Source organism: Hypanus sabinus, chromosome 19 (assembly GCF_030144855.1).
Source record: "Hypanus sabinus isolate sHypSab1 chromosome 19, sHypSab1.hap1, whole genome shotgun sequence".
NCBI classification, from domain to species: Eukaryota; Metazoa; Chordata; class Chondrichthyes; order Myliobatiformes; family Dasyatidae; genus Hypanus; species Hypanus sabinus.
In genome coordinates, this window is record NC_082724.1 from 9,818,368 (window position 1) to 9,846,359 (window position 27,992).

At 39.7% G+C, this 27,992-nt stretch overlaps 1 protein-coding gene across 1 annotated transcript in view; it reads right to left on the reverse strand.

Moving 5' to 3' along the window:
• prkar2aa (protein kinase, cAMP-dependent, regulatory, type II, alpha A) overlaps window positions 1–27,992 on the reverse strand; it is a 336,630-nt gene that overhangs the window by 35,851 nt on the left and 272,787 nt on the right. Inside the window, exon 12 of the mRNA XM_059943985.1 lies at window positions 10,832–10,985. Coding sequence (XP_059799968.1) covers window positions 10,832–10,985 — 154 coding nt within the window. The remainder of the gene's footprint in view (window positions 1–10,831; window positions 10,986–27,992) is intronic.

The window sequence follows — 27,992 nt, forward strand, 5'->3', positions numbered from 1 at the left end:
AGGGCTCTGTACAAATGCAAGAGGATTTCTTTGCTCTTGTACTCAATTCCCTTTGTAATAAAGGCCAACATACCATTAGCCTTCTTCATTGCCTGCTGCACTTGCTCATTCACCTTCAGTGACTGATGAACAAGGACTCCGAGATCTCTTTGTATTTCTCCCTTACCCAACTCTACACTGTTCAGATAATAATCTGCCTTCCTGTTCTTACTCCCAAAGTGGATAACCTCACACTTATTCACATTAAACGTCATCTGACAAGTATCTGCCCACTCACCCAGCCTATCCATGTCACCCTGAATTCTCCTAACATCCTCATCACATGTCACACTGCCACCCAGCTTAGTATCATCAGCAAATTTGCTGATGTTATTTATTATGCCTTCATCCAAATCGTTAACGTAAATGGTAAACAGCTGTGGTCCCAATACCAAGCCCTGTGGCACCTGTGTCACCACCTGCCATTCCGAGAAATACCCATTCACCGCTACCCTTTGCTTTCTACCTGCCAACCAGTTTTCTATCGATGTCAATGTCTTCCCACCGATGCCCTGAGCTTTGATTTTACCCACTAATCTTCTATGTGGGACCTTATCAAATGTCTTCTGAAAATCGAAGTACACTACATCCACTGGATCTCCCCCGTCTAACTTCCTGGTTACATCCTCGAAAAACTCCAACAGATTAGTCAAGCATGATTTACCCTTGGTAAATCCATGCTGGCTCAGCCCAATCCTATCACTGCTATCTAGATATGCCACTATTTCATCCTTAATAATGGACTCTAGCATCTTTCCCACACCCAATGTCAGGCTGACAGGTCGATAGTTCTCTGTTTTCTCCCTCCCCCCTTTTTTAAAAAGTGGGATAATATTAGCCATTCTCCAATCCCCAGGAACTGATCCTGAATCTAAGGAACATTGGAAAATGATTACCAATGCATCCGCAATTTCCAGGGCCACCTCCTTTAGCACCCTAGGGTGCAGACCATCTGGACCTGGGGATTTTTCAGCCTTCAGTCCCATCAGTCTTCTCATCACCGTTTCCTTCTGAATGTCAATCTGTTTCATTTCCTCTGTTACCCTATGTCCTTGGCCCATCCATACAACTGGGAGATTGCTTGTGTCTTGCTTAGTGAAAACAGATCTAAAGTACTTGTTAAATTCTTCTGCCATTTCTCTGTTTCCCATAATAATTTCACCCAATTCATTCTTCAAGGGACCAACATTGTTCTTAACTATCTTCTTTCTCTTCACATACGTAAAAAAGCTTTTGCTATCTTCCTTTATATTCCTGGCTAGCTTGCGTTCGTACCTCATTTTTTCTCCCCATATTGTCTTTTTAGTTAAATTCTGTTGTTCCTTAAAAACTTCCCAATCATCTGTTCTCCCACTCACCTTAGCTCTATCATATTTCCTTTTTTTAAAATGCTATGCAATCTCTGACTTCCTTTGTCAACCACTGTGGCCCCTTTCCCCCCTTTGAATCCTTCCTTCTCTGGGGGATGAACTGATTTTGCACCTTGTGCATTATTCCCAAGAATACCTGCCATTGCTGTTCTACTGTCTTTTCTGCTAGGCTATCCGTCCAGTCAACTTTGGCCAGCTCCTCCCTCATGGCTCCATAGTTTCCCCTGTTCATCTGCAACACTGACACCTCCGAGCTGCCCTTATCCTTCTCAAATTGCAGATAAAAGCTTATCATATTGTGATCATTACCTCCTAATGGCTCTTTTACTGCGAGATCGTTATTCAAATCCTGTTCATTACATAACACTAAATCCAGAATAGTCTTGTCCCTGGTTGGTTCTCGTACAAGCTGTTCCAAGAATGCATCCCGTAGGCACTCTACAAACTCCCTATCCTGTGGTCCAGCACCAACCTGATTCTCCCAGTTCACCTGCATGTTGAAATCCCCATAACTACTGTGACATTACCTTTGCCACATGCCAATGTTAACTCCCTATTCAACTTACACCTAATATCCATGCTACTGTTTGGTGGCCTGTAGACAACACCCTTTTGCCCTTACTGTTCCTCAGTTCTATCCACACAGATTCTACTTCTCCTGACCCTATGTCCCCCCTTGCAAAGGACTGAATCTCATTCCTCACCAACTATTCCACTTTGTCCTCATCAATGCTTTAGACCAGGGGTTCCCAACACGGGGTCCATGAACCCCTCAGTTAATGGCAGAGGGTCCTTGGCAGAAAAAAAGATTGGGAATCCCTGCCTTATATTCCCTTTGTTGAATTCTGAAATTTTCTCAGTCCTCAGACTTAACACACATAAAGAATTAAGGCTTTTCCTTTTTTTCTAGTACCCTCTCTAACTTTTCCGCCATGTCACAGCTGGCCACAGCCGTTATTTTGCCTCAAAGAAATATCCATCACTTGTAGGCTATGCTATTAATTCTTCAAACATTAGCCTCTGCTCATTCATTGTACTCCCTTATAATAAAGCTTCCTTATCATAGTAATGCCTTACGCTTTCATGGTTTCTCATTCAGATTCAAGACCCTGGTTTCAGACTATAAATAATATATACTCTTTATATATCTTCTACTATATTGTGATCATTATTCCTGAAGAGCCCTTTCAGTAACAATGGGTCACCAGTGAATTTTTCCTTATTCCATAAGATGTAGGAGCAGAGTTAGACAATTTGGCCTACTGAGTCTGCTCTGCCATTTCATCATGGCTGATCTATTTCACTCTCAGCACCAATCTTCCGCCTTCTCCCTATATCCTAGCATGTCCTACTAATCAAGAATCTATCAACCTCCGCCTTAAATATAAATATACCAACAAATTCCACAGATTCACCACTTTCTGGCTAAAGAAATTCCTCTTCATTTCCATTCTAAATGGATTTCCTTCTATTCTGAGGCTGTGTCCTCTGATCTTAGACTCACCCACTATAGGAAACATCATCTCCACATCCACTCCATTGAGGCCTTTCAACGTTCAATAGGTTTCAATGAGATCCCCTCGCATTCTTCTGAATTCCAATGTGTACAGGCCCAGGGCCATCAAATGCTCCTCATATGATAACCCTTTCAATCCCAGAAGCTCCTTTGAACCCTCTCCATTTCAGCACATCCTTTCTTAAATAAGGGGCCAAAAACTGCTCAATACTCCATGAGACCTCAAAAGTGCTTTATAAAGCCTCAACACTGCATTTATATTCTTGTCCTTGCAAAATGAATGCTAACATTGCATTTACCTTCTACACCAGCAACTCAACCTGCAAATTAACCTTTAGGAATCCTGCATGGGGACTCACATGTCGCTTTGCACCTCAGATTTTTGAATTCCCTCACCATTTAGGAAATTGTCTACATTTCAATTTCTTCTATCAAAGATCATACATTTCCCAATACCATACTCCATCTGCCACTCCTTTGCCCATTCTCCTAATCTAAGTCCTTCTGCAGTCTCTCTGCTTCCTCAACGCTACCTGCCCCTCCACCTATCTTTGTATCATCTGCAAACTTGGCCACAAAGTCATTAATTCTGACATCCAAATCATTGATATACAAGGTAAAAGAAGCAGACCCAACACTGACCTCTGAGGAACACCACCAGTCATTAGCAACCAGAAAAGGCTCCCTTTATTCCCACTCATTGCCTCCTGCCAATCACCCAACGCTCATTCCTTTATTCATTAATGCCGAGAGTGAATGGATATTTTATTCATTCTTTTCCATTTAATAGATATTAAATTAGCAATTCCTTCATTGGTTTCTCAACACTGATCTCCAATGCACTCAATTGCTGCTACTGTTCATTTGGTTTCCTCACACTATATGTTGATTCAACTTAACTAGTATAATGGGCTTGCTATGTGCATTTATAATCACCTCATTTAAACTTCATCTTATATTACCATCACTAAAGACCTGCATACAATTCCCACATTGTTTCTGCCCTTTTAATTTCTCAACTCTACCCACATCTATTCTAGTTATGGTTTGTATTGAGCTAAGATCCCAATTTTTTTTTATTGCCTTCATTCTTTAATACCTTCATTGCTTTAATACCAGGGCATTCCTTTTTCAATTTTTGTATTTTACCTATCCCTTCCTAAAAACCAGTCACTGTGCTTAATTTTTACTCTAAATCCTCACGCAGCACTAAACGCGTAGACTACAGTGGACACTGAATCCACAAAAAGTAATGTCAAAGAAATAAACTGAATATTTCAAATGCATGTGGAAAAAACATTTAGATCACAGGAAAGGTAATGTTTGCCCTTCAGCATATTACACTATACCAAAAATAACAAACACCTCATGGTGCTAAAATAATAAAACCCAATTAAAGAACAATACCATCACAGCAGCATTACACATGAAACTGTTTATAGAATGTTTATCATAATAAAAGAAATTAGTAATTTCAAACTGATCATGTTTTCATCCATGTGCAAAATCTACACGATGGAAATAAATGCAAATCAAAATAATACAATTAACTTAAAGCAAAATTAATAAGATTAATGCAAGGTAATCATGAAAATATCTATCTACATCTCTAGCCTGTATATCAAGCTAATCCGTGACAGACTGGGAATATAGCCTGGTGACTGATTGATTTCACGGACATTTTTTGTGCAACTAACCTCCAACTGAAAACTCCATTCAAAATGTCTCTGATATATTGAGAAAAATTGCCATAACTTTGCTGTAAGTTCTGCTTCTTCAAGTCTTTAATCTTTTGATGAAGCTAACTTTAATAGCTATGTAATCAACTGTTTGCCGAATGCCCAAATGTGCACACTGCCTGTCGCCAATTCATTACCACAATATTATCAGTAAATTTCATACTTTGGTAATGCACATTTTCAGCTGAAAAGATGCATATCTGATATATATTGCACATACAGTATCCTTCTAACAGCTATTTGAACTATATAGTGTTAACAAAGTGTGGTTTCCATTTCCTTTCATTTATTCGCAACCATCAACCTCAAGGATGTGTGCTTACCCCTCTGCTCTACACCCATGACTGTGTGGCCAAGCGCAGCTCAAATGTCACTGATAAATTTGCTGATGACACAACTATTGTTGGCAGAATTTCAGATGGTGATGGGAAGGCGAACAAGAACGAGATATATCAGCTAGTTGAGTAGTACCACAGCAACAACCTTGCACTCAGTGTCAGAAAGACCAAAAAATTGATTGTGGACTTCAGAAAGGGTAAGACAAGGGAACAAACACCAGTCTTCATAAAGGGATCAGAAGTAGAAGGGGGGAACAATTTCAAGTTCCTGGGTTTCAACATCTCTAAGGAGCTACACTGGGCCCAACATATTGATGCAGTTACAAAGAAGATTTGACAGCAGTTATACAGTGCCTATAAAAAGTATTTCATGTTTTATTGTTTTACAACATTGAATCATAGTGGATTTAATTTGGATTTTTTGACTAATCAATAGAAAAAGACTCATGTGTTAAAGTGACAAGAGGTATCTACAAAGTGATCCAAATTAATTACAAATGTAAAACAAAATAATCGATTACCTAAGTATTCACTCCCTTTAGTATGACACATCAAACCATTACTGGTGTGGCCAGTTGGTTTTAGAACTCACATAATTAGTTAAATGGAGATCACCTGTGTGTGGCAGGGTGTTTCAATTGATTGTAGTAAAAATACAGGTGTATCTGGGAGGTCCAACTGCTGGTGAGTCAGTATCCTGGTAAAAATGACACAATGAAGACAAAAGAAAACTCCAAGCAACTCCACAAAAAGGTTATTGAAAAGCACATGTCAGGAGATGGATATAAGAAAATGTCTAAGTCACTGAATATTCCTTGGAGGAGAGTTAAGTCAACTATCAAGAAACAAAAAGAATATGGCACAGCTGTAAATCTGGTTACAGCAGGCTCTCCTCAAAGACTGAGTGACCATGCAAGAAGGGGATTCGTGAGAGAAGCCACCAAAAGATCTATGCCATCTCTGGAGGAGTTACAAGTTTCAGAGGCTGAGATGGGATGGTGTACAACGACCGTTGCCTGGGTTCTTCACCAGTACAGCTTAATGGGAGAGGCATGTGGGAGATTCTGAAGTCAACTGGAAGAAGGTTTTATGGTCTGATGAAACCAAAATTGAGCTTTTTGGCCATCAGACTAAATGCTAAGTTTGGCGTAAGCCAAACAACACACATAATCAAAAACACACCATCTCTACCATGAAGCATGCTGGTGGTTGCATCATGCTGTGGGGATGTTTCACTGCAGCAGGTCCTGAAAGGCTTGTGAAGGCAGAGGGTAAAAATGAATGCAGCAAAATACAGGGAAATCCTACAGGAAAACCTGATGCTGTCTGCAAGAGAACTGCAAGCTGGAAGAAAATTTGTTTTCCAGCAAAACAACACCACCAAGCATAAAGCCAAAGATACATAGGAATGACTTAAAAAAAAACAAAGTTAATGTCCATGAGTGGCCAAGTCAGAGACAAGACCTCAATCCAATTAAGAGTTTGTGGCTGGACTTGAAAAGAGCTTTTCACTTACAATCTCCATGCAATCTGACAGAATTTGAGTAGTTTTGTAAAGAAGAATGGGGAAAAATTGCAGTGCTCAGATATGCAAAGCTGATAGAAACCTATCCACACAGACTCAAGGGTGTAATTATTTCCAAAGGTGCATCTACTAAATACTGAATTGGTGTATCTATGAGGGTGATCTCCATTTTACTAATTATGTGAGTTCTAAATCCAACTGGCTACACCAGTGATGATTTGGTGTGTCATATTAAGGGGAGGAGGGTGAAGTTTTACACACTCTCTATCCAGCGACAGCTTCTTCAAGTCAAGTCACTTTATTTGTCATTTCGACCATAACTGCTGGTACAGTACATAGCAAAAATGAGACAACATTTTTCTCCCCTTTGCCATCAGATTTCTGAATGGAGATTCAGCACATGAACAGTACCTCAGTACTTTTTAATCCCCCTCTTTTCGCACTACTTATTTAACATACATACATACACACTCACACGTATTTACAGTAGTTTACAGTTTTCATTATGTATTACATTGTACTCCTGCCATGTAACAACAAATTTCACAACATATTTCAGTGATATTAAATCGCATTCTGATTCCATCTTTCTGTACATTAATTATTGTTGGAACTTTAAAACAATTACCTGTTAACTATTCAATTTCTGTGTTTTTGAACTAAGAAAGCACTTTGTCTTCAAGTGCAGCCCTGACAGATAAAAAAAGGAAGGACATCTGAACTAGGTGTGAAAGCACTGATGAAATGAGCTTGAAGATGACAATGGTTAGAATTTAGGCCAAAGTATAGTAAGGCCATAGTCAGTCCATGTAGACAGTAATGTCTCTGTCCCAGTTTGCTGAGCACTGGTGCTCCCCAAGGCTGTGCGCTCAGCCTGCTGCTGTTCACGCTGCTGATGCATGCCTGCATCGCAGGATCCAGTTCAAGACGTGTCATCAAGTTTGTGGATGACACAACATTGGTTGGCCTTATCAAGAACGATGACAAGAGCACAGAGAAGTGGAGTGGCTGGTGGATTGGTGTGAGAAGAACAACCTAAGCCTGAATGCAGAGAAGGCAAATGGAATCATTGTGGACTTCAGGAAGGTGCAGGCAAACCATCCCCCTCTGCAAGTACATGGCTCCTCTGTAGAGAGAGTTACGTGCACCAAGTTCCTGGGAGTTCACATCACAGATGACCTTATCTGGTCCCTTAACATCATCTCCCTAAACAGCGCCTCCACTTCCGAAGAAGATTGAAGCAAGTAATGCTCCCCTTCAGCCCTCTTAACTGTATTTTACAGGAGCACCACTGAGAGCTTCCTGACAAATTGCATCTCCATTTGGTATGGGAGCAGTTATGCATCAGACCAGAAGTCCCTACAAAGGACTTTGAGAACAGCTGAGAGGATCATAGGGGTCTCCCCCCCATCCATTAGGGACATTTATCAGGAACGCCACATTTGCAGAGTCCTTAGTATTATTAAGGATCTCACCCATCCATCCAGCATCCCCTTTGACTTTCTACCATCAGGCAAGAGACTACAATGCATAAAAAAAAAGAACAGTCAAGATAAGAAACAGTTTCTTCCTCCAGGCCATTAGGTTCTGAACTCCCAGAAGTATTGTATTCAAAGTGTCACAGGTTAATCTGTTCCATACTTTTCAATACTTAAAATTAATGCACTTTGGTTTGTTATTTGTGATTCATCTGCAAATTCTATCCTTACCTTCATAAGTATCATATGTTATGTGCACTACTGCGCTTTACACCCTAGTTCAAAGAAATGCTGTCACATTTCTGTACACATTATATGGTTATGTACGATACATACATGTATATAGTTAAATGGCAATAAACTTGGCTTGACCTGAATGGAGATGTGCAAAGTCCAACTTTTTTGAGCTTCCTCAGAAAGTAATGGCTATGGTGAGCTTTCCTGACTGTGTAGGATGTGTTCTGGGACCATGAGAGGTTGTGTGTGATGTGCACTCCTAGGAGTTTGAAACTGCTTGCATTTTCCATTGCTGTACCACCGATGTAAGGTGGGAGGGGAGGGTGTGTGAGTGGTGCGAGTTCTCCTGAAACCATTTTCTTTGCCTTGTTGACATTAAAGAAGAGGTTATTTGCATAGCAGCAGGTCCTGAGCTCTTCCACCTCCTCTCTGTAGGCTGTCTCATCTTTCGTGGTGTTGAGCCACACCACTGTTATGTCATCAATGAACTTGATACTGTGATTGCTCAAGTGTCTGGGAGACTGGGAACTCACCGCCAGGGCAGGTGGTACAGACAGATACATCAGGAACATGTCAGAGGGAAGGGTTAGATTGATCTTACAGAGTAGGTCAACAGATTAACATAACATTTTGCCTGAAGGACCTCTACAGTGCCATAATTCAAAATGAAATAATGAATGCAGAGAAAGGCAACTTAACCACACACACGCATGCACAAAAATGCCTACCAATAACAAACAACAGTCACCAACATAATACATAAAAAACATCTGTGCAGCTCAGAAATTGCAAATCAGCCAAATTTTCTACTACAGATTCTGTGATATCTATTTCTACACTGTCTAGATACATGACAACTGCATCTATTTGCAAATGCCTATGCATTGTTCTGGCATAAATGACTAAAACCTTCACAACCGTTTCACATTAACACATACAATTGTCTATGTTTAGTTCAGGGGGCCGATCAATCTGAGGACTGGCATTTGAAAATACAATTTTTTTTCCTATTGCCTTAATTCAAGTATTCAGGTTATTTTTAAAGGAATTGAAAAAGCATTTGTACTTCAAAAAGCATCTATTGTAGAAACTTGGTGTCCTTCATTTTTTCCAAACTGAAACACTCATATCAAAATTAATTGATACACTTTTCCAATTACATCCCCTCTACAGTCGCTTGGACCATTTTTAGTATAATAATAATACAAATCAATGGTAAACCACAATTTTAACTTGGATCTGAAACATTTCTCAGTTAGTTCTAAAACATCTGAAACATACTTCCACATTACATCAGTTCTGGTGATGGAAATTTGCCCTTACTGGATGTATAAATTACTATCAAAAATCTGGGATAAGAAATAAAAATTCATTGTTACAAAATTTGTAAGAAAAAAACCCCACAAAATTTATTTTTCTTGAACTTGTATTTCTTAACACATACGTAGATGACGACACTTCACATTACAGAAAACTGTGATATGGACAATGTACTTTTTTTTTTAGTAACGCAATCATCCATACCTCTACCACATCTGCCAACCCCACCCTACCAAACCTACAGGTCACCTGTATAATAATCTAGCAGCCCCTACCTGTTTCCACATTAACAGTTCTCCCCAGACAGGGAAAATAAAGATATAAAATAGGATAAACAGGTATAATATTTTAGACTGACAGCTTTACTGCACAGTTCTTTTCAAAAAAATACACTGAGTAGCAACTTCATTAGGTACAGGAACGGAACTAGGTGTGGTCTTCTGCGGCTATAGCCTATCCATTTTGAAGTTCAGCATGTTCAGAGATGCTCTTTAGCACACCACTGTTGTAATGTGGTTATTTGTGTTGCCTTCCTGTCAGCTTGAACCAACCCGACAGTTCTTATTGGACCTTGCTCATTAACAATGTGTTTTGGCCTACAGAACTACCGCTCGCTGGATATTTCTTCTGTTTCTCACACCATTCTCTGTAAACTCTAGAGAACTGTTTTGTACGAACATCCCCCAGAAGATCAGCAGTTTCTGGGATACTCAAACCACCCTGTCTGGCACCAACAATTATTCCATGGTCAAAGTCACTCAGATTGTATTTCTTCTCATTCTGATTGGTCTGAACAATAATTTAAATCTCTTGACCATGTCTGCATGCTTTTATGCATTGAGTTGCTGCCACATAGTTGGCTGAATAGATATTTGTATTAACAAGCAGATGTAGAAGAATGCCTAATAAAGTGGCCACTGAGTGTAGGCTTATTTCAGTTTCAACTGTTAATTTCTTTTGATCACTTTCTTTTGATCCAGGCTACCTTAAGTTTCATGTTAAACATTACACCAAATCTTTCTGAACCCTGCTACTGACCCAACCCCAGCTATCACAGGTCACACCATACTCTACCTCATCCTTGAGCCACGAGCAATGCACTAAAAGTGATGCATCTCTTTAATTACTTAACAAATAAAACTTCCTTTAATTTGAAATAAATCAATTTTCAAAGCTCTGATCTACAAACACAAATTCACTATATAAGAAACACTGTGCCTGAATATCCGACAAGCTTTCATGAAATTTTGTTGCTTTAATGTTACTTACCAGCCCCCAAAGAGCTCCTTCCGTGGTAGCGATGATAGTAGCAGCCCTTGGAGTGTTGTACATGAGTGCCAGCTCACCAAAGCTGCCGTGATTGTCATATTTGCCAACAAGCTGAGGCTGCCCACCCTTATTTACATATATATCATATGTACCTCTGTCAAAAAAATGCAAGAGAAGAAGATTTGAGGGTTTTGACATATTCATGTCCTGTGCATTTCATTCTTCAAGTTTAAACATTCCAACATTCAATGAGGTCTTTAGTAAATGTGCAACACATGCTGTCTTTTTGCAGGTATTTTTATTTCCACAAACATTCTTCAAGGAATGAAAGCTTCCATGCGTATCCTGTCTGTCTAATCTGCAACTCCAGTCCTTGACTCTGAATTGCCTCCTCAATTCAAGGGTGATTATTGACAGACATAAATGCTGTTGTCAGTAATGTCAACAGTTAATAAATGACTAAAAATATCTTTAGTGGCTATTTCTTCGACCAAGATCAACTAAAAATCACTGATTAAATTATTGAGGAAGCTCTTCCAATGGTAAGTTTAACCTGTAACGTCATCCAGAGCATAGAGACCAGCAGTGTAAAATACAATCATCATTCTTCTCCGAGTTACTGGAGCACTAATGGGCTTCTCAGTTAGAGCCAGTACACATGCTATTTCAGAGGAGACTTTCCTCTGTCATCCAATAATGCCTCAAGGATTTGGTGAATGGGTAAAGCACAGAGAACAGGTTTAGGAACAGGTTCCTGAATGGTCAATGAACCCATGAACACTACATTGTTTTATATACACTGTACTTCTTATTGTAATTTATAGTATGTTTTGCACTGTACTGCAGCTGAAAAACAACAAATTTTACAACATATGTCAGTGATAATAAGCTTGATTCTGAGTGACTACGACAGCTGAAAAGCTTCTGCAGCATTCAGCAGCCAAAGATGAAGCTGAACAGAGTGCTCTCACGCTGAAAGTCTGAAATTTAAATAGACTTTCACAGTGAATTTATGTATCAAATATAGATTCAAAACTGTGGATTAGATTTTCTTTTGTTTGATTTTAATAAAAAGATGGTCAGCAAAAATCTGAAGACCAACACATCTGTCTAAAGATAGTTTCAGGAAAAAATATTGTTACCACACAAGTTAAGAAGGTGCATGGTGTGTTGGCTTTCATTTGTTGGGGAAATGAGTTCAAGAGCTGCGATGTAATGTTGCAGCTCTATAAAAGTCTGGTTAGACTACACTTGGAGTATTGTGTTCAGTGCTGGTTGCCTCATTATTGGAAGGATGTGGAGGTTTTTGAGAAGATGGAGAGGTGCTTTACCAGGATACTGCTGAATTAGACAGCATGTCTACTGTGCAAAGACTGAGAAAACTAGGGCCTTTCTCTTTGGAGTGAAGGGGAGTAACAGGTGACTTGATAGGGGTCTATAAGATCATAATAGATAGAGTGGACAGACATCACCTTTTTTTCCTATAGCAGCAACGGCTAATACAAAAGGGCATCATTGAAAAGTGATTAGAGGGAAGTATAAGGGGGAATGTCAGAGGCAGGTTTTTTTACTTAAACACAGAGAGTGTTAAGTGCCAGAAGTAGTGGTAGAGGCAGATATATGAGGGACATTTAAGTGACTCTTAGTTAGGCACATGAATGAAAGAAAAAATGGAGCTCTATGTGGGAGGAAAGGGTTAGATTGATCCTGGAGTAGGCTAAAGGGTCAGGAGAACATCTTGAGCTGAAGGGCCTGAACTGTTCCCTATTCTATCATGAAGCCAACAATTCAATCATTCCATCCTCATGTTCTCACCTTTGAATTTACAACAGAAAGTGACAAAAATAGGACACAATAAAACAGCCAATAAACCTCTCAAATACCGTACATTGTTGTACCTTTCATAATTCTGGCAATGCAAGTTTTCATTAAAAGCAGCAGCTCACAGGTCATATATCTTTGCAGTGGTGTCAAGAAAAAAGTGGACAAGCGTTCATTATTTAATAGCATCAAGGAGAAATTGGGAAAAAATAGTAAATACAAAATCATTAATAAGGTTTCTGTGCATTGAGCTTCCCAATTTGCAAGCATAATGCAGAGCTTTAATATGAATCTCCAAGACAGCAAAAATGCTGTACAATGAAAACTTAGATCCAAGATCCACAGAGCCCTTGGATAATGGTAGGGGTCCATGGCATAACAGATGGTTAGGAATCCCTACTTAGACCAAGCTTACATCAATAGAAGTGCTTTTAAATTTGTAATGATACAGGTTTCCAGAGTGCTGAATCTAGACATGTCATACACCACAGCAGACTCGGCAACAAAGAACACTAATCGATTTGTGTGGGAAATGCATTTCCAGTGCAAGCCAATATGTTGGTGGTGGAAGAGTTAGGGATGTTCACCTGTGGAAAGACAACAAAATACTCAACCCTGAACTCCATGCCAACAGTGCCAAATATTGAGAACTGCAAATACCAATTAAGAATGGGGGGGGGGGGGGGGGGAATTGAAATAATTGAATATCTGTTTCTGAGAGCACAAAATATCAAGTAACTTCCTCTTTTTCTAGGTACAATTATGGATACTGTGAAGACAATGGTATATTTTTAGAAAAATAAGGATAAAATTAGTCTTCATTAGATTAACACTGTGCATCATACAAACGTGTATATTTCTGCCAATATTGGGTGAAGATATTAAATAATGACAGACAGCCAACTGTCTCATGCTAAGCAGATAATAGATACAGTACTGTGCAAAATTCTTAGGCACATGTATATAGCTAGGGTGCCTAAGACTTTTGTATAATAACAATACTAATTTTATGTATTGCATTGTACTGCTGTCCCACAAAAAAACAAATTCATGACACGTGAGTGATGATAAATCTGATTCTGATATGGGTAACTATTGTGGAATGAGAGCAGGAATGGGGAAGAAAGAGAAGAGCCAAGGTTGGGAAAAGAATAAGGGAGAGGGGAGGGCGTGGAAAGCACCAGAGACATTCTGTAATGATCAATAAACCACAGTACAGTAGGTATATCGCTAAAGTCTGTTTCCTGGATAGTAAAGCTTAAAAGATGAGGAGGAGGAAGCTTAAAGGGGATATGAGGAGTAAGCTTTTCACACACAGAGTAGATGGTATCTGGAATAAGCTGCTAACGGAGATGGTAGTAGCAGACATGGTAACAAGATTTAAGAGGTAGCTGGACAGGTACTTGAATGAGCAAGGCATGGAGGAACATGGAATTAATGTCAGCAAGTGCAATTGGCATGATGGTCAGCACAGACACAGTGGGCTGAAGTTTCTGTTTCTATGACATATGATTTTACAACTCATTGAATCAAAAGCACAAAGGTGAATTTTACTCTGTTGAGCCTGCGGGTGACCAAGGTTCAACGAAGATTCAAATAAGGTCAAAACAAGCTGTGGAGGTGAAATAACCAGATTTTGCTGAGCAGATGTGATACTTAGCTCCGGATTAAATAGGATGCAAGATTTCACACAATCTAAATTACATTTAAAGGCACTGAGCAAAAAAACTCCAATCCACAGTTATTCATATACAAGGTCACCACAGATTATGCTCTTGACGTCATTGGCAATTTTGTGGCATGAAGGCATTAAATGAAGAGCAGCTGTCTTTAACACTACTCTAGAAAACTAAGAGATAACACCTTCACTCAAATTGGAATTTCACATTAGCTGTTGTATGCTTTGCCAATGAACAGCAGGAAAAAAAATGCTACACTCCTCTCATATAACGGAGTCCTGCTGTTTAAACAAGGTAATGGCTAATTTGGCATACACGTTCCTTCACCGTGTTGCCTATGCATTGTTCATAATGAAACACACATGAGGAATTTTACACTAGACAGTCAAGAAGTGTATACTTTATTAAAATTGGTGATTGCTGATGAATATTTTCAAAACCAAAGGACAGAATCTATTGCACATTAACAACATTAGATCTGAATAAAACAAAACAAGAAGATGGCTGTATTTAAAAATAAGAACAGAAAATGCTCAGAACATTCAACAAGTCAGGCAGCATCAATGTAAAAACAAAGAAAGCTAGTGTTTCAGTTACAGTCATTGAGAACTACAGCACAGAAACAAGACCTTTGTCCCATCCAGTCCATGCCGAACGGTTCAGAGACATTCGTCAGAACTGGGAAAGGGAAAAAACAAGTTAGTTTTAAGCTTCAGAGAGGGAGGGAAATGATGGGCAGGACAAAGGGAATCTCCCGATAAGATGAGGACAGAGCTGCTGTTGATTAAGTTAGTTGGTTGATAGGTTAACAAGATTTGGCCTTTGACTTGTGGCCAAATCAAAGCAGCAGGACCCAGGCCCAAGAGCAAGGAATGTGCTGATGTTTGTATGATTTAAGCGCAGGGCCATATTGAAAAGTTCGGGTACAGGCCAAATTAGGGCAAAGGGGCCCAGGCCCAAGAGCAAGAAACAAGTTGATATTTGGCCATTGACAAGGTGAACTTGGGGTTGAATTGAAATGGAAGGGCCAGGGCCCAGGAACGAGCCAATGGCTAGCCAATTTAAGTGCAGGGCCAGATTTAAAAGGGTTGGAGTGTCAAGACCAGAGGCGATGGATGGGCTGATGTTCAGCTCGCTGCTGCACAAGGTCTACTCATCTCTGCACTGAATTGAGGCTATGGTTCCTGGACCGGCTGCAGTGATGAATTGGCTTCATGACAGTGGTCTCACTTTAGCGAACTTAGTTCTGATTATTGTTTGTTTATTTTTTATTGTTTGCAAAATTTGTTCGTTTCTTCTGCACATTGTGTGTTTGACAGACTTTTTTTAATGGGTTCTATTTGGTTTCTTTGGTTTTTTTGGCTGCTTGTAAGAAGATGAATTTCAAGGTTGTACACAGTATACATACCTCAATGAAACATAAACCTGGATTGTTGAAAATGGCCAGAAGGCCAGGCCATGTGAGCAGAGAAAGGATAAGAATGAGATAACGTGAAACCTAGATTGCATAAAATGGCCAAGCCATGTGAATGGAGAAAGGATAAAAATGAGATAATGTGACATGTGGATGACCTATAACAGATACAATTCTAAACACAAAAGATTTTACAGATGCTGGAAATCCAGAGCAACACACACAAAATGCTAGAAGAACTCAACAGGTCAGGCAGTGTTTATGGAGAGAAGTAGAGTCAATGTTTTTGGCTGAAACCCTTCATCACATATGAAACATCAAGCTTTTATTTCTCTCCATACATGCTGCCTGAGTTGCGGAGTCCCTCAAGCATTTTGTGTGTGTTACTACGCCCAGTTCTAATGCAAACAGAGAAAGCATACTACCTAAAGTTGTTGAATTTGATAGCATCTAGAAGGTCACGTAGATGTGGAATGAGTTGATGTTCCTCAAGCTTACATTAAGCCTTATTATAGCACAAGAGGCCACAGGTCAGAAATAGAGTTGGCTAGAGAATTAAGTGACAGGTTATTAGAAGCTCAGGGTAGCCCCTGCAGTTAAGGATAGGTGCTTAATCTGTGTAGGTTCCTCTGATGTAGATGACACAATGTCATAAACACCAAAAGCGATACACTAGATGTGAAGCAGTGCAAGTGAACTGCTGCTTCATTTGGAAGGAGTGATTAGAAAGATGATGTTGTAGGTGCAGTTGTACAGTAAAGTGTCATACGCAGAGCTTTTGGCTGGGAGATCACAATAAGACCAGCAAATCAGGAAGAGAATGATCCCTTCACAATATTGAAAGGGGAAGGAATCATGTCATTGGTGAAGGACTCAGAACCTGCATCCAGTCTACGGAACACCCAGAACTTTTAGTTATCTGCCACAAGAAATTCTCCATTCATTATTATAACAAGGACCCATGTAAATTTGAAAAACAACACCTCATCTTCCATCTAGGTGCAAAACATTCTTCCAGACTCATTATTTAATTTAACAATTTCAGGAATACTTGTTTTCTTTTTTCAGAATTTACAAACAATGCTGTACGTCATTAATCTGCAATATTGGGTCAGTATTTTGATTTCTACCAGCACAATCTGATGTGCTGGGCACTGCTTTCAGTTCTGTAGCTTTACAGCCTATGTGATCCTTTGTTCATGTCACCTCTAAATGCCCTTATTAATCTATCAGATGACACTGTTTACAGATTATCCCCATAGTAACTCTGGCTGATGACAGATACCTCTTTTATCCTAAGCCTTTTCCCACCTCCCTGCAATTCAAAGAATTGCTTGCTTTCACAATTTCATAGTTCTGATTAAGGGTCCTGTTTAACTGTGTTTCTCTTTCCCTAGATGCCTCCTGACCTGCTGAGTGTTTCCAGCATTTTCTGCTTTCATTTCAGGTTTTCAGTATCAGAAGCTTATTTATTTTCATTGGCTAGATTCAGAATTATTTTTGGACAATAGGATAAAGAGAAAGGGGAAAAAGAGAAAAAAACAAGGAATGAAGGAGAAAGGAAGAAGAGTGATATGGGGATGTGCAGAAAATTCTCTTTAAAAATAAAGGGTTTATGACCTAGAACTCAATGGCATAGAGTCATACCGCGCAAAACCAGGTTCTTCAGCCCAATGTCCATGTTGACAAAGGTGCTGACCTGAGCTTTTCCATTTGCCTGCCTTTGGCCCATATCCCTCTAAACATATCCTACATGTATAGGTATAGCCACGGGCACTAGCACTGGGCCTTAGTTATGCCTGCTTACATGTAATAGCCCTTGTTCCAAACACACATTGACATCACTGTCAATTCTCACTCTGCCACACTGATGACTGTGTTAGTGATAGGTCCTGCACTTATGCCAAACTCAGCAATTTTATCACATTTTATGAACTTCTACCCTACTTTCAAATATACCTGGATCATTTCTGACACATATTCCCTTTTTCTGATTCTCTGTATCTCCATCTAAGGAGATAGAACTATTACCTGACTTTCACTATAAACCCACTGATCCCCGAGATACGTTTACTACACTTCCTTCCAGCCAATCTCTTGCAAGAATACAATTGCTTTCCTTCAGTTTTTCCATCTCCTCTGCATCCAAGTCCTCCTTTTCAAGGACATGTGAAATGTCTTCCTTTCAGGAAACTTAGCTTCAGCTCCCTGTGTTTGGTGACACCTTTACTTGCATTTCCATTTCCTGCTCTTCTACTCTCACCCCATCCTTCCTTCAGTCAGAACAGAGTCAGAGTTCATTGCCAGAGTGACTAAATTTCAGAGCAGGGAGGTTATGCTGCAACTATACAGTGTACTGGTGAGGCCACACCTGGAGTACTGTGTGCAGTTCTGGTCTCCTTACTTGAGGAAAGATATACTGGCTTTGGAGGCAGTGCAGAGGAGGTTCACCAGGTTGATTCCTAAGACGAGGGGCTTATATTATGAGGAGAGATTGAGGTGCCTGGGACTGTACTCGCTGGAAATCAGAAGAATGAGATCTTATAAAAACATAAAAAAGGGATTGATAAGATAGTGGCAGGAAAGTTGTTTCCACTAGTAGGTGAGACTAGAACTAGGGGGCATAGCCTCAAGATTTGGGGGAGTAAATTTAGGACAGAGACGAGGAGGAATTACATTTCCCAATGAATCAGTGGTGGCTACCTCAGTAACTATATTTAAGACAAGATTGGACTGATTTTTGCATAGTACGGGAATTAAGGGTTTGGGGAAAAGGCAGGTAGGTGGAGATGAGTCCATAGTCAGATCATATTGAATGGTGGAGTGGGCTCAACAGGCCAGATGGCCTACTCTGCTCATATTTCTTATGTTCCCCAGACCTTGCCTTTTGCTCAGCAACCCCCTCATCAAACGCATCATCCCCACCCTCCCTTCAGTCAGAACAGAGACTGTTCCCCAGACATTGCCTTTTGCTCTGCAACCTCCACATCTAGCGCATCATCCTTCATCATTTCTGCAGCTGCAGCACCAGTCACACCTCCTTTCCACCTTTTCCTATTTTGCATAAACCACTCTTTCCATCACTTCCTGGTTTGCTCATCCTTATTCACACAACACCCCCCATCTCCTACATCTTCCCCTGAAACTGCAGGAAATGCAGCCCTGGTATCTACATCTCCTCCCTCACCACCATCCAGACCCTAAATGCCCTTCCAGGTAGGCACACGGTCCAACCTTGACCAAGAACAGACTAGGTGACTGCTTTGCAGAATATCTGTGCTCTAACCTACAGTGGCCATGTAGAGTTCACAGTTGAATGCAACTTCAGATACTCTTCTCACTTCCACACTGACCTGTCTGTTCTTGACCATTGTCACTACGGGTGAGACCAAACTCAATCAAGAAGAACAATGCCTCATATTTTGACCAGGTAGTCTCCAACTCAATGAGCATTGCATTTTCCATTTCAAGTAACCAGCACCACCTGGATTCCCTTCTTTCTCCTTCCAATCCACCTAAATTCACTCAGCCCTTCTTTTTCCAATTCCTACCAATTGCCGTCAACCAGTTTTGCTCCCCATCCCTCACTTGGTTCATCCTCCATCTACCTAACACCCACACACTTAACCTGTAAGTCTCCTATCCCCACAGTCAACAGGTTCCTTCTGCCTGTCACCCATCCCTTACCCAATCCCACTATTCCATATCAGATTCTAGTCGTTGCAGTTTCTTGTCTTCCCACGTATCACCTACTAGAATCTAAACTGTCCCTACCTCCACCCAGCTTACCTGACTCCAACTGCCCATCATCCTTGTCCTCACTTTGTTCCAGCAACAGCTTAACTCACCCCTTCCTCTCGCCTCCCTATACTGGCCAAAAACAAACCTGTATTTATATGATTTCTCATGATCTTTATATTATTGAAAAGCATTTTCAAACCAATGAGGTACTTTTTGAAGCACATTTAGGTAGATTTAGAAAAGAGAGGAAAATAAATGTAAACAATAGCAGCTACCATGGTGCTGAGCTTGGTTTAAGAATGTGAGGATGAGAGGACATTTAAAATGAGAAAGAATAATAGAGACAAACAATCAATTCTAGGGCAAGAGTAGTACTAATCTGATCCATGCCTGTTGGGGTGGCACCGTGACGTAGTGTTAGCACAACACTTTACAGTACCAAAAATCCCAGTTCAATTCCCACCACTGCCTGTAAGGAGTTTGTGCACTCTCCCCATGACCAAGTGGGTTTCCTCTGGGTGCCTGGGTTTCCTCTGACAGTCCAAAGACGTACCAGTTTTTAGGTTAATTGATCATTGTAAATTATCCCCTGATTAGACTAGGGTTGAATCAGGGGAATTGCTCAGCAGCACTGCTTGGAGGGCCAGAAGGCCTATTCCGCACTGTAGCCCAATAAAGAAATAAATAAGTGGTAATGTGTGAAATGATAGAAGGACCTGGAATGATGGACTGAATATGCTTTTCATTCCAGGTTATCTTGAAGTGTTGATTTTGACATAACATTTACCTTCACATGTTTGTCAGATTCTCTTTCTGGCCAACATTCTCTCCAAAAGCACACACCAGCCCCTCAATTTGCATGGCAAGTATGGAAATATATTCCTAAGTCATTGCCAGTGTTATTTTACAACTGACTGCCAAATTATGATGAGAAAATGAGACATGGCAGCAACCTGCAGTTGAGAAAAGACAAAATAAGATAGAAGTTTGAGAGGTAACAGATTTACACTTATCCAGTGTTCAGTAGTGCAACAGTTAAGTTAATGAACTAGTACCCAAAATTCTAGCTCACAGAAAAATGGGAATTTAAATTCAAGTGATTAAATAAATTTGATTCTACCAAAATAATGGCAAAAATATATGTGGTTCACTGATATAAATTCATTCATAATGTGAGCTTTATATGATTTTCTATCTGCATCAAGTTAGGGTCCAGCAGCCAAGCTCCAGTTGTTAAATATTAAGCGGTAAGAATTAAGGCCAGGGCTCCTTTGTGGCACTACAAATGGTCCAATAATTATGCTACTTCATCAAGCACCAAAAGCTGCAAAACTCTCAAACACAAACCAGAATGAGCGACTACTTCAGTCTCCAAAGAATTACCTAATTCAACTGGACAGGTTTCTTTTCAAAGAAGACTGACCTTATGTTTGTCCAGCTGTGGAACTGATACATGCATATGTAGATCAAATAGTAATCTTAGCAGATAATTCACTAGCATCAAACTGAAGTGCAAAACTCAAGTGGCTTAGAACTACCATTTCAATCTAAAAATAAAAGACTGCCCTTTTAACCACTTCAGTGCATTCATTGCTTTCCTAACTAGCACAGAGTGAAATTTAAAATGTTAAGTTTTGCCAGAAGCAGCTGCCACAGATTCAAGACCCCAAATTTCACACAATAGGACTGACAGGTGAATGAAAAAGTAACAGTAATCGCCTAACTGAAAAGTTTGAATTACTGACACACTACTATCAATGTTCAAGTTTGAAATGTAGTCGGAGGCTACAGATGGCATGGTTACCATAGCTACTTTTTATATCTTTGTGTGGCATTTGAGGTTTTGCATGTTTTTCTAAAACAAATCCATTTCTAATGCATTCTAAAATGGAGTAGGGAAAGAAGGATAAAGTTCGCGGGAGCCATTGCATCCCTTATCATTAACACTGCATGTATTGGTGAGGGTTAAAAAATGTGTTACTACATTCTCTTTACGCAACTGTAGTCTAACTCTTTATACAACTAATTTCACAATCTTGTCGGTTTGTGTACTGTTTGCTCTAACTGCATTCTGCCTCAGTCAATTTTAAGCAAATGTACTATGACCGATTTGAGATTTAGTTGGCATGAGTAACTTTGTTATCTATTATTGAGGACTGCAGGATATTAGTCACTAAAATTAAAAACTTAATTCTTAAGCACGTGTACCACCTTTGCATCATACATTTCCAAGCTTCTTCATCAAATTATTTCTTGAAAAGGGGACAAATGAATTGCAAGATTTCACCCAGGTTGTAATTCATACTTTCACAGAACTCTGTAGTAAAGTCCCAAATTCCTTCAAGTCTAAAAATTAACAAATGGTGTTGGTGACCTGGTTTGCTTCCCAGTCAATCCATGCTCTCAATTCATCAAAAAAAAATCCTTGAATTGCTTCCAAGAGCTGCTGAATCATTTGTCCACTCGACTCGATGAATACTCGCAAAATAGAACCTCCTTGTATATTTGCAAATTTGAACCATTTTGTGTATTCACGTCCAAACCAAAAAGCAGCATCTACAGAATCTCTTCTGTTTATAGCTTGAATGTTGAGAGAGATTTGCAGTTAAAATACATAAAAATCAATCTGAAATCACACAAACTGCGAGCTTTCAAGCAGTTCATCCCACTCACTCTATGTAATAAGGATGAGTCATGAATTGCTCTTATATGTTCCTGTCTATTCAATTGCATCAGACTGGAAATGTGAAACAGTGACCAAGAAAATCAAATTCTTGCGTTCAGTGTAAATTTACATGTGCTAGTGGAGAGGAGATGAAACTGCTCCGAGCAGAAGCATCAAAGGGCCTGTTACTGAGTCAATAGATGGCTATCTTCCATGCAAAAGAAAATGTCATGTACAAAATTGAAGGATAAATTTGTAATCAGTCAAAATACCTTATTAATATTACATGCATAATTTCCTGAAAAACTCCAAGCATTCTACCTGTTTCAAACACTTCAAACAAAGATTGGGGGGGGGGGGGGGGGGGGGAGGAGCAGGGTTATCAAGTTAACAGCGAAAAAATTTATGATCTTCCTATCAGGTTTAAAATCAGTCTTTCAAGAGAAAGGCAATAAAGACAATATTGAACATGGGCTAAAATTGGCATCATCAACCCAGGTGGTCATGCTTGACTTTAGAGTAGCATTAACTGTTTTTAAATACTTTTAACTTGGTTTATGAAAGCACTCAAACCTAACAAGGCAGAGTCAGGAACTCTATTCATTTAATGGAGAGCAATAATTCTGAGGAAAATAACCAAGTTTCAAGTAATAAATATTTTTCAATTGATTAATTCTATTTAAATTATTTGTGTTTTCATTTTTCTTAATCTAAATAAAAGATTTTAATAATAAACATGAGAAAGTCTGCAGATGCTAGAAATCCAAAGCAACACATAGAAAATGCAGGAGGGACTCAGGTCAAGCAGCATCTATGGAAAAGAATAAATAATTGGTGTTTCAGACCGAGATCCTTCTTCAGGACTGGAAAAGAAGGGGGAAGATGCCAAAATAAAAAGGTGAAGGGAGGGAAAGGAGGATGCTAGAAAGTAATGTGTGAAGCCAGGTGGGTAGGAGATGATGGAATCTGATGAGAGAGGAGAGCGAACCATAGGGGAAAGGGAAGGAGGAGGGGACCCCGGAGGAGTTGATAGGTAGGTGATTAGAAGTAAGAGCCCAGAGTAGGGAATAGAAGGGGAGGGGAGGTAATTTTTGTTTTAATTGGAAGGAGAAATCAATATTCATACCATCAGGAAGCTACCCAGATGGAATATAAGGTGTTGCTCCTCCACCCTGAGGATGGCCCTATGTTGGGACAAGTGGTGGCCACGGGCTGACATGTCAGAATAGGAATGGGAATGGGAATTAAAATATTTGGCCACCAAGAAGTTCCAATTTTGGTGGATGCAGCAGAGGTGCTCGACAAAGTAGTCCCCCAATTTACAACAGGTCTCACCAACGTAGAGGAGGCCAAATCAGGAGCACTGGACACAGTAGATGACAACAGGTTTGCAGGTGAAGTGTTGCCTCACCTTGAAGAACTGTTTAGGGCCCTGAATGGAAATGAGGGAGGAGTGCCAGGAGGAAGATTAGTGGGGAGGGATGAATGGATAAGGAAATAATGGAGGTAGCGATCCCTGTGGAAAGCAAGGGGGGGGGGGGGGGAGAGAGATAGGTAAAGATACGTCTGGTGGTAGGTATTAATAATATTTTCTCATTAGTAGTAAGATTAATTTCTAATATCTTTTAGATTTTTTGTGAGTACTTCCAAACATCGCACATATTCAAAGTCTTTGGGAGTGTCGCTTAGCCAGATGTCAAAACAGTTATGGGGACAGAGTTCACTATTTCCAAGCATCAATCAGAAGGCAAATTGGTGCTTCCAGGTAGCTTGTCACTCAACAGATGGAACCATGGTTGTGTATCACCATTTTTATAAACTGAACAAACTGTCCCAAAAATTCTTCAAATGCAAACAACTTTAGTTGTTTATATCTATCTAGATACAAATGTGTCTCCCCAGCTGTGCTCATAATGAATTGCAAATTATTGCAAGATTTAATTGCATTTTTCTATGAAATATAGAACACTTAGCACAGCAAATGTCTGGTGGATCACAGAGCAATCCCATTCTCCAACTTACTGCCCCATAACAACCTCAAATCATGAGTGGCGATGAGTCAGTGTACAGGAACAAGATAGGACATCTGGTCATGTCTTCAATGCCAACCTCAACAAGAAGCTCTCACTCAGCATCATTACAGAAATGATTGTTGCCATCAGGAAGGTTAGAAAACTTGCACATTGGTTGAGTAGTGGTGAAGAGGGTCAGCAGCTTTAAATTTCTGAGCATTATCATAATTAATGACCTGTCCTGGGTACAGCATAGAGATGCAATCATAAGAAAAGTGAAGAAGGATCTTTACTTTTTCAGAAGGTTATGGAGTTTCAGCATGTCACTGAAGACTAGCAAACTTCAACAGATGTACTGTTGGAAGTATGCTGGCTCGTTGCATCAGGCTCTGGTATGGCAATTCAAATGCAGAAGACTTTAAGAAACAGCAGAGAGCAGTGGACTACATCAGAGGAACATCCCATCCCACCATTATTAAGTTCCACAGGAGATACTGCCTTAAACAGGTAACATATATCATCTAAGATTCCCACCACCCAGGCCATGCCATCTTCTTCCCCAGGCTCAAAGACAGCTACTTCCCTTCAACCATTCAGATATTGATCCAATCTGCACAACCCTAATCACTAGCTCAGAATATTAACACTATAACCACTTTGTACTACAATGGACTTGTTCTACTTTTTGTATAATTTATGTTTTTTCTGTTAAATATGTATTTGATGCAATGTGTCCCTGATGCAGCTGCAGATAAGCTTTTCATTGCATGTACTCGTGCATATGACAATAAAGTAGACTTCGGCTCTATTTGAATATTTGAAATTTTCATCAAAACCTTTATGCCCCTTTCCAGTTTGAAGTTACAAGATAAACAACCCTTGGCCTCACATGAAGAGCCAATGGTTCAGCAAAACACATTGATATTTCACTATTCACAAACAAGAGAAAATTTTCAGTTGATGAGGTTCTGATGAAGGGTCTCAGCCAGAAACGTCAACTGTTTACTCTTTTCCGTAGATGCCTCCTGGCCTGCTGACTTCCTCCAGCATTCTGTGTGTGTGTTGCTTGATATTTCACTATTATCAGCCACATTGCAATCACAGAGATGTTAAAATTGAGAATTCTATAGAAGATACAAGTTTAACTTCGTGCCTGAAATGGTCAAGTTAGGCAAGACTACAAAGGCTTAAGGCACATGGAGACATTCAATGGGGCATTTTCTACTACATATACCAAACAAAAGGCGATGTTGAGTTTTATTCAAACAGTGCAGGAAGTCTAAGCCCTACATAGAGGGAATTTTTGTGAACAAACAAAATATATGCAAATATATTATCCTCAACTATAATTTACGACTGATTTTTTTCACTACTAATCTTAGTGCAGTAGTAGTTGGAAAGGTCAGCGCAACACCCTTCATTATGAAGTGTTTTACTGTCAGGCAAGAACTCATGAATGACAATAATTACTACTTTTATTATTTCACATAATAGGGTAATTTTTAAGCATTTTTAAAAGAGATTACCTGTACTCATAGGAAGCATTTTGGCTTTTCATGGCATAACAACTCCAGACCCACAGAGATACTACTATATTAGGTACACCTTGTTCTATAACTTCAATTTAGTGGCTAGTTGCATAACTTATTAAGTGGACCTCCTTGTTCCCTCTCTAAGATCAGAAAAGTGAAATCTTAATAAAGAAGTACTGGAAGGTAAGAGATGGGAAGGTAGTAAGAAGGCAGAAAACAATGACATGCCTTTAGGCATTGCAGAAGATGCAATCATAAACTAAGTCAGAATGTGTAGCTTAAATGGCCCAAGTTTACCACAGGTTTCACAATGAAATTAAGCTCACCCACTCACTACAGCCCCCAGCAACAAATGAAGATTTAGGCAGGCTGTAATGTATTCACGCTTTTGAAGATACAACGCTAGATAGCAAAATGAGTCTACAATGACACACAGATAGATTAATCAAATATGAAAGAAGGTGGCAGATAAAATGCAATATGAGAAGATAGGAGCTTATGATCTTTATAGGAAAAAGTTTTTTTTTTATTTTATGAACAGCCTACATATATCAGGACCTGGAGCAACAAACAATCTGCTGGAAGAACTCAACAGGTTGAACAGCATCTGTGGGAAGAATGGAATTTCTAACGTTTTAGGTCAAAACCATGTACCAGGACTTGATACAGGATTCTGACCCTAAATGTCGCCAATTCCTTTCCTCCCACAGATGCAGCTTAACCCAATGAGTTTTTCTGACAGATTATTTGTTGTTGTGCTACTCTTTCTAATAATTTATTTTGTTTTGACTTTGAATTATCACCAGGAGGACATAATTATAGGTCTCTTGTTGGATCTCCCTAAGTCTGGATGAAGATTATTAGGAAGACATAGTTGCCAGAAGTTTCCAAACTAGAGTAAAGGTGTGTAAAAAAGAACTGTATATAAAGTGAGGCAAGAGAGGAGATTGGTGGGGCCTGGACAATAGATCCTCTCTAACCACAGGCAAGGTCCCAGAAGACTGGAGAAAAGAATATAAAAATAGAATAAAATAGAACATACAGCACATTAACAGGCCCACCTGACTATGATGCTAGGTTGAAATAATTAAATGCCTCACTAAACTAATCCTTTCTGCCTACACAATGCCCCCATCTTTCCACATTTATGTGCTTATCTAAGAGCCACTTAGATGCCTCTAACATACTTTGCCTCCACTACCACCTCTGGCAGCACATTCCAGGCATCCACCACTCTGGATGAAAAAGCTTGCGCCACATACCTTCTTTGAATTTATTCCCTCTCACCTTAAGTGCATGCTTTCTGGCATTAGATAATTCAACGCTAAGGGAAAAGAATATCAGCTGCCTGTCTACGCTTCTCATAACCAAATAAATTTCTATTAGGTTTCCTCTCAACCTCTGCTACAGAGCTACAGAGAAAGAAAAAAAAACAAATCCAGCTAATCCAGACAGCATCCTTATTATCAGCTTCTGCATGCTCTCCAAAGCCTCCACATCCTTTCTGCAATGGGGTAATCAGAGTTGAATGCAAAAACTCCAGAGAGGGCTGAACCAGTGTTTTATAAAGCTGCAACATAACTTCCCAACACTTAACTCAATGCCTCAACTAGTGCAGGAAAGCACATCATAGACCTTCTTTACCACCCTTACAACGTGAGCAGCCGTTTTAAGTGTAACTGTAGGTTTGGACCCCAAGATTCCTCTATACATCAATATTTAAGTGTATATGACAAACACGAGGCCTAATGTGGATTCCCGCAAAATGGAACTCATCAGCCAGAACAAGTCCCTCTGTGCTCTTTGGGCAGGCCAATTCTGAATGCAAAGGGCTAAGTCACCAAGGATTCCATGCATCTTAATCTTTTGGATGAGCCCATCATGAGGGACCTTTCAAATGCCTAACCAAAATCAAAGTGGGCCACATCCACAGTTTTATCTTCATCAATCACCTATGTTACCTCCTCAAAAAAAACTCAATCAGGACATGACTTGCCATGTGCACAATGGAATGCTGACATCCCTAATTAGGTCATGGTTTTCCAAATGCTCATGAATAGCCAATTTTAATCCTAGTTTACAAAATATATTGTAGCTAATGCAGGAACTTATAAGCCTATGAGCCTCACATCAGTTGGTAGGGAAATTATATGATGTGAGATGTGAGGTGTGAGCTGAGTGAAGTTATCCAGAGGGATAACTTCACTTGCCCCATCACTGAACTGTTCTCAAATTATGGACTCACTTTCAAGGACTCTTCACTTCATACTCTCAGTATTTATTTCTTATCTCTTCAT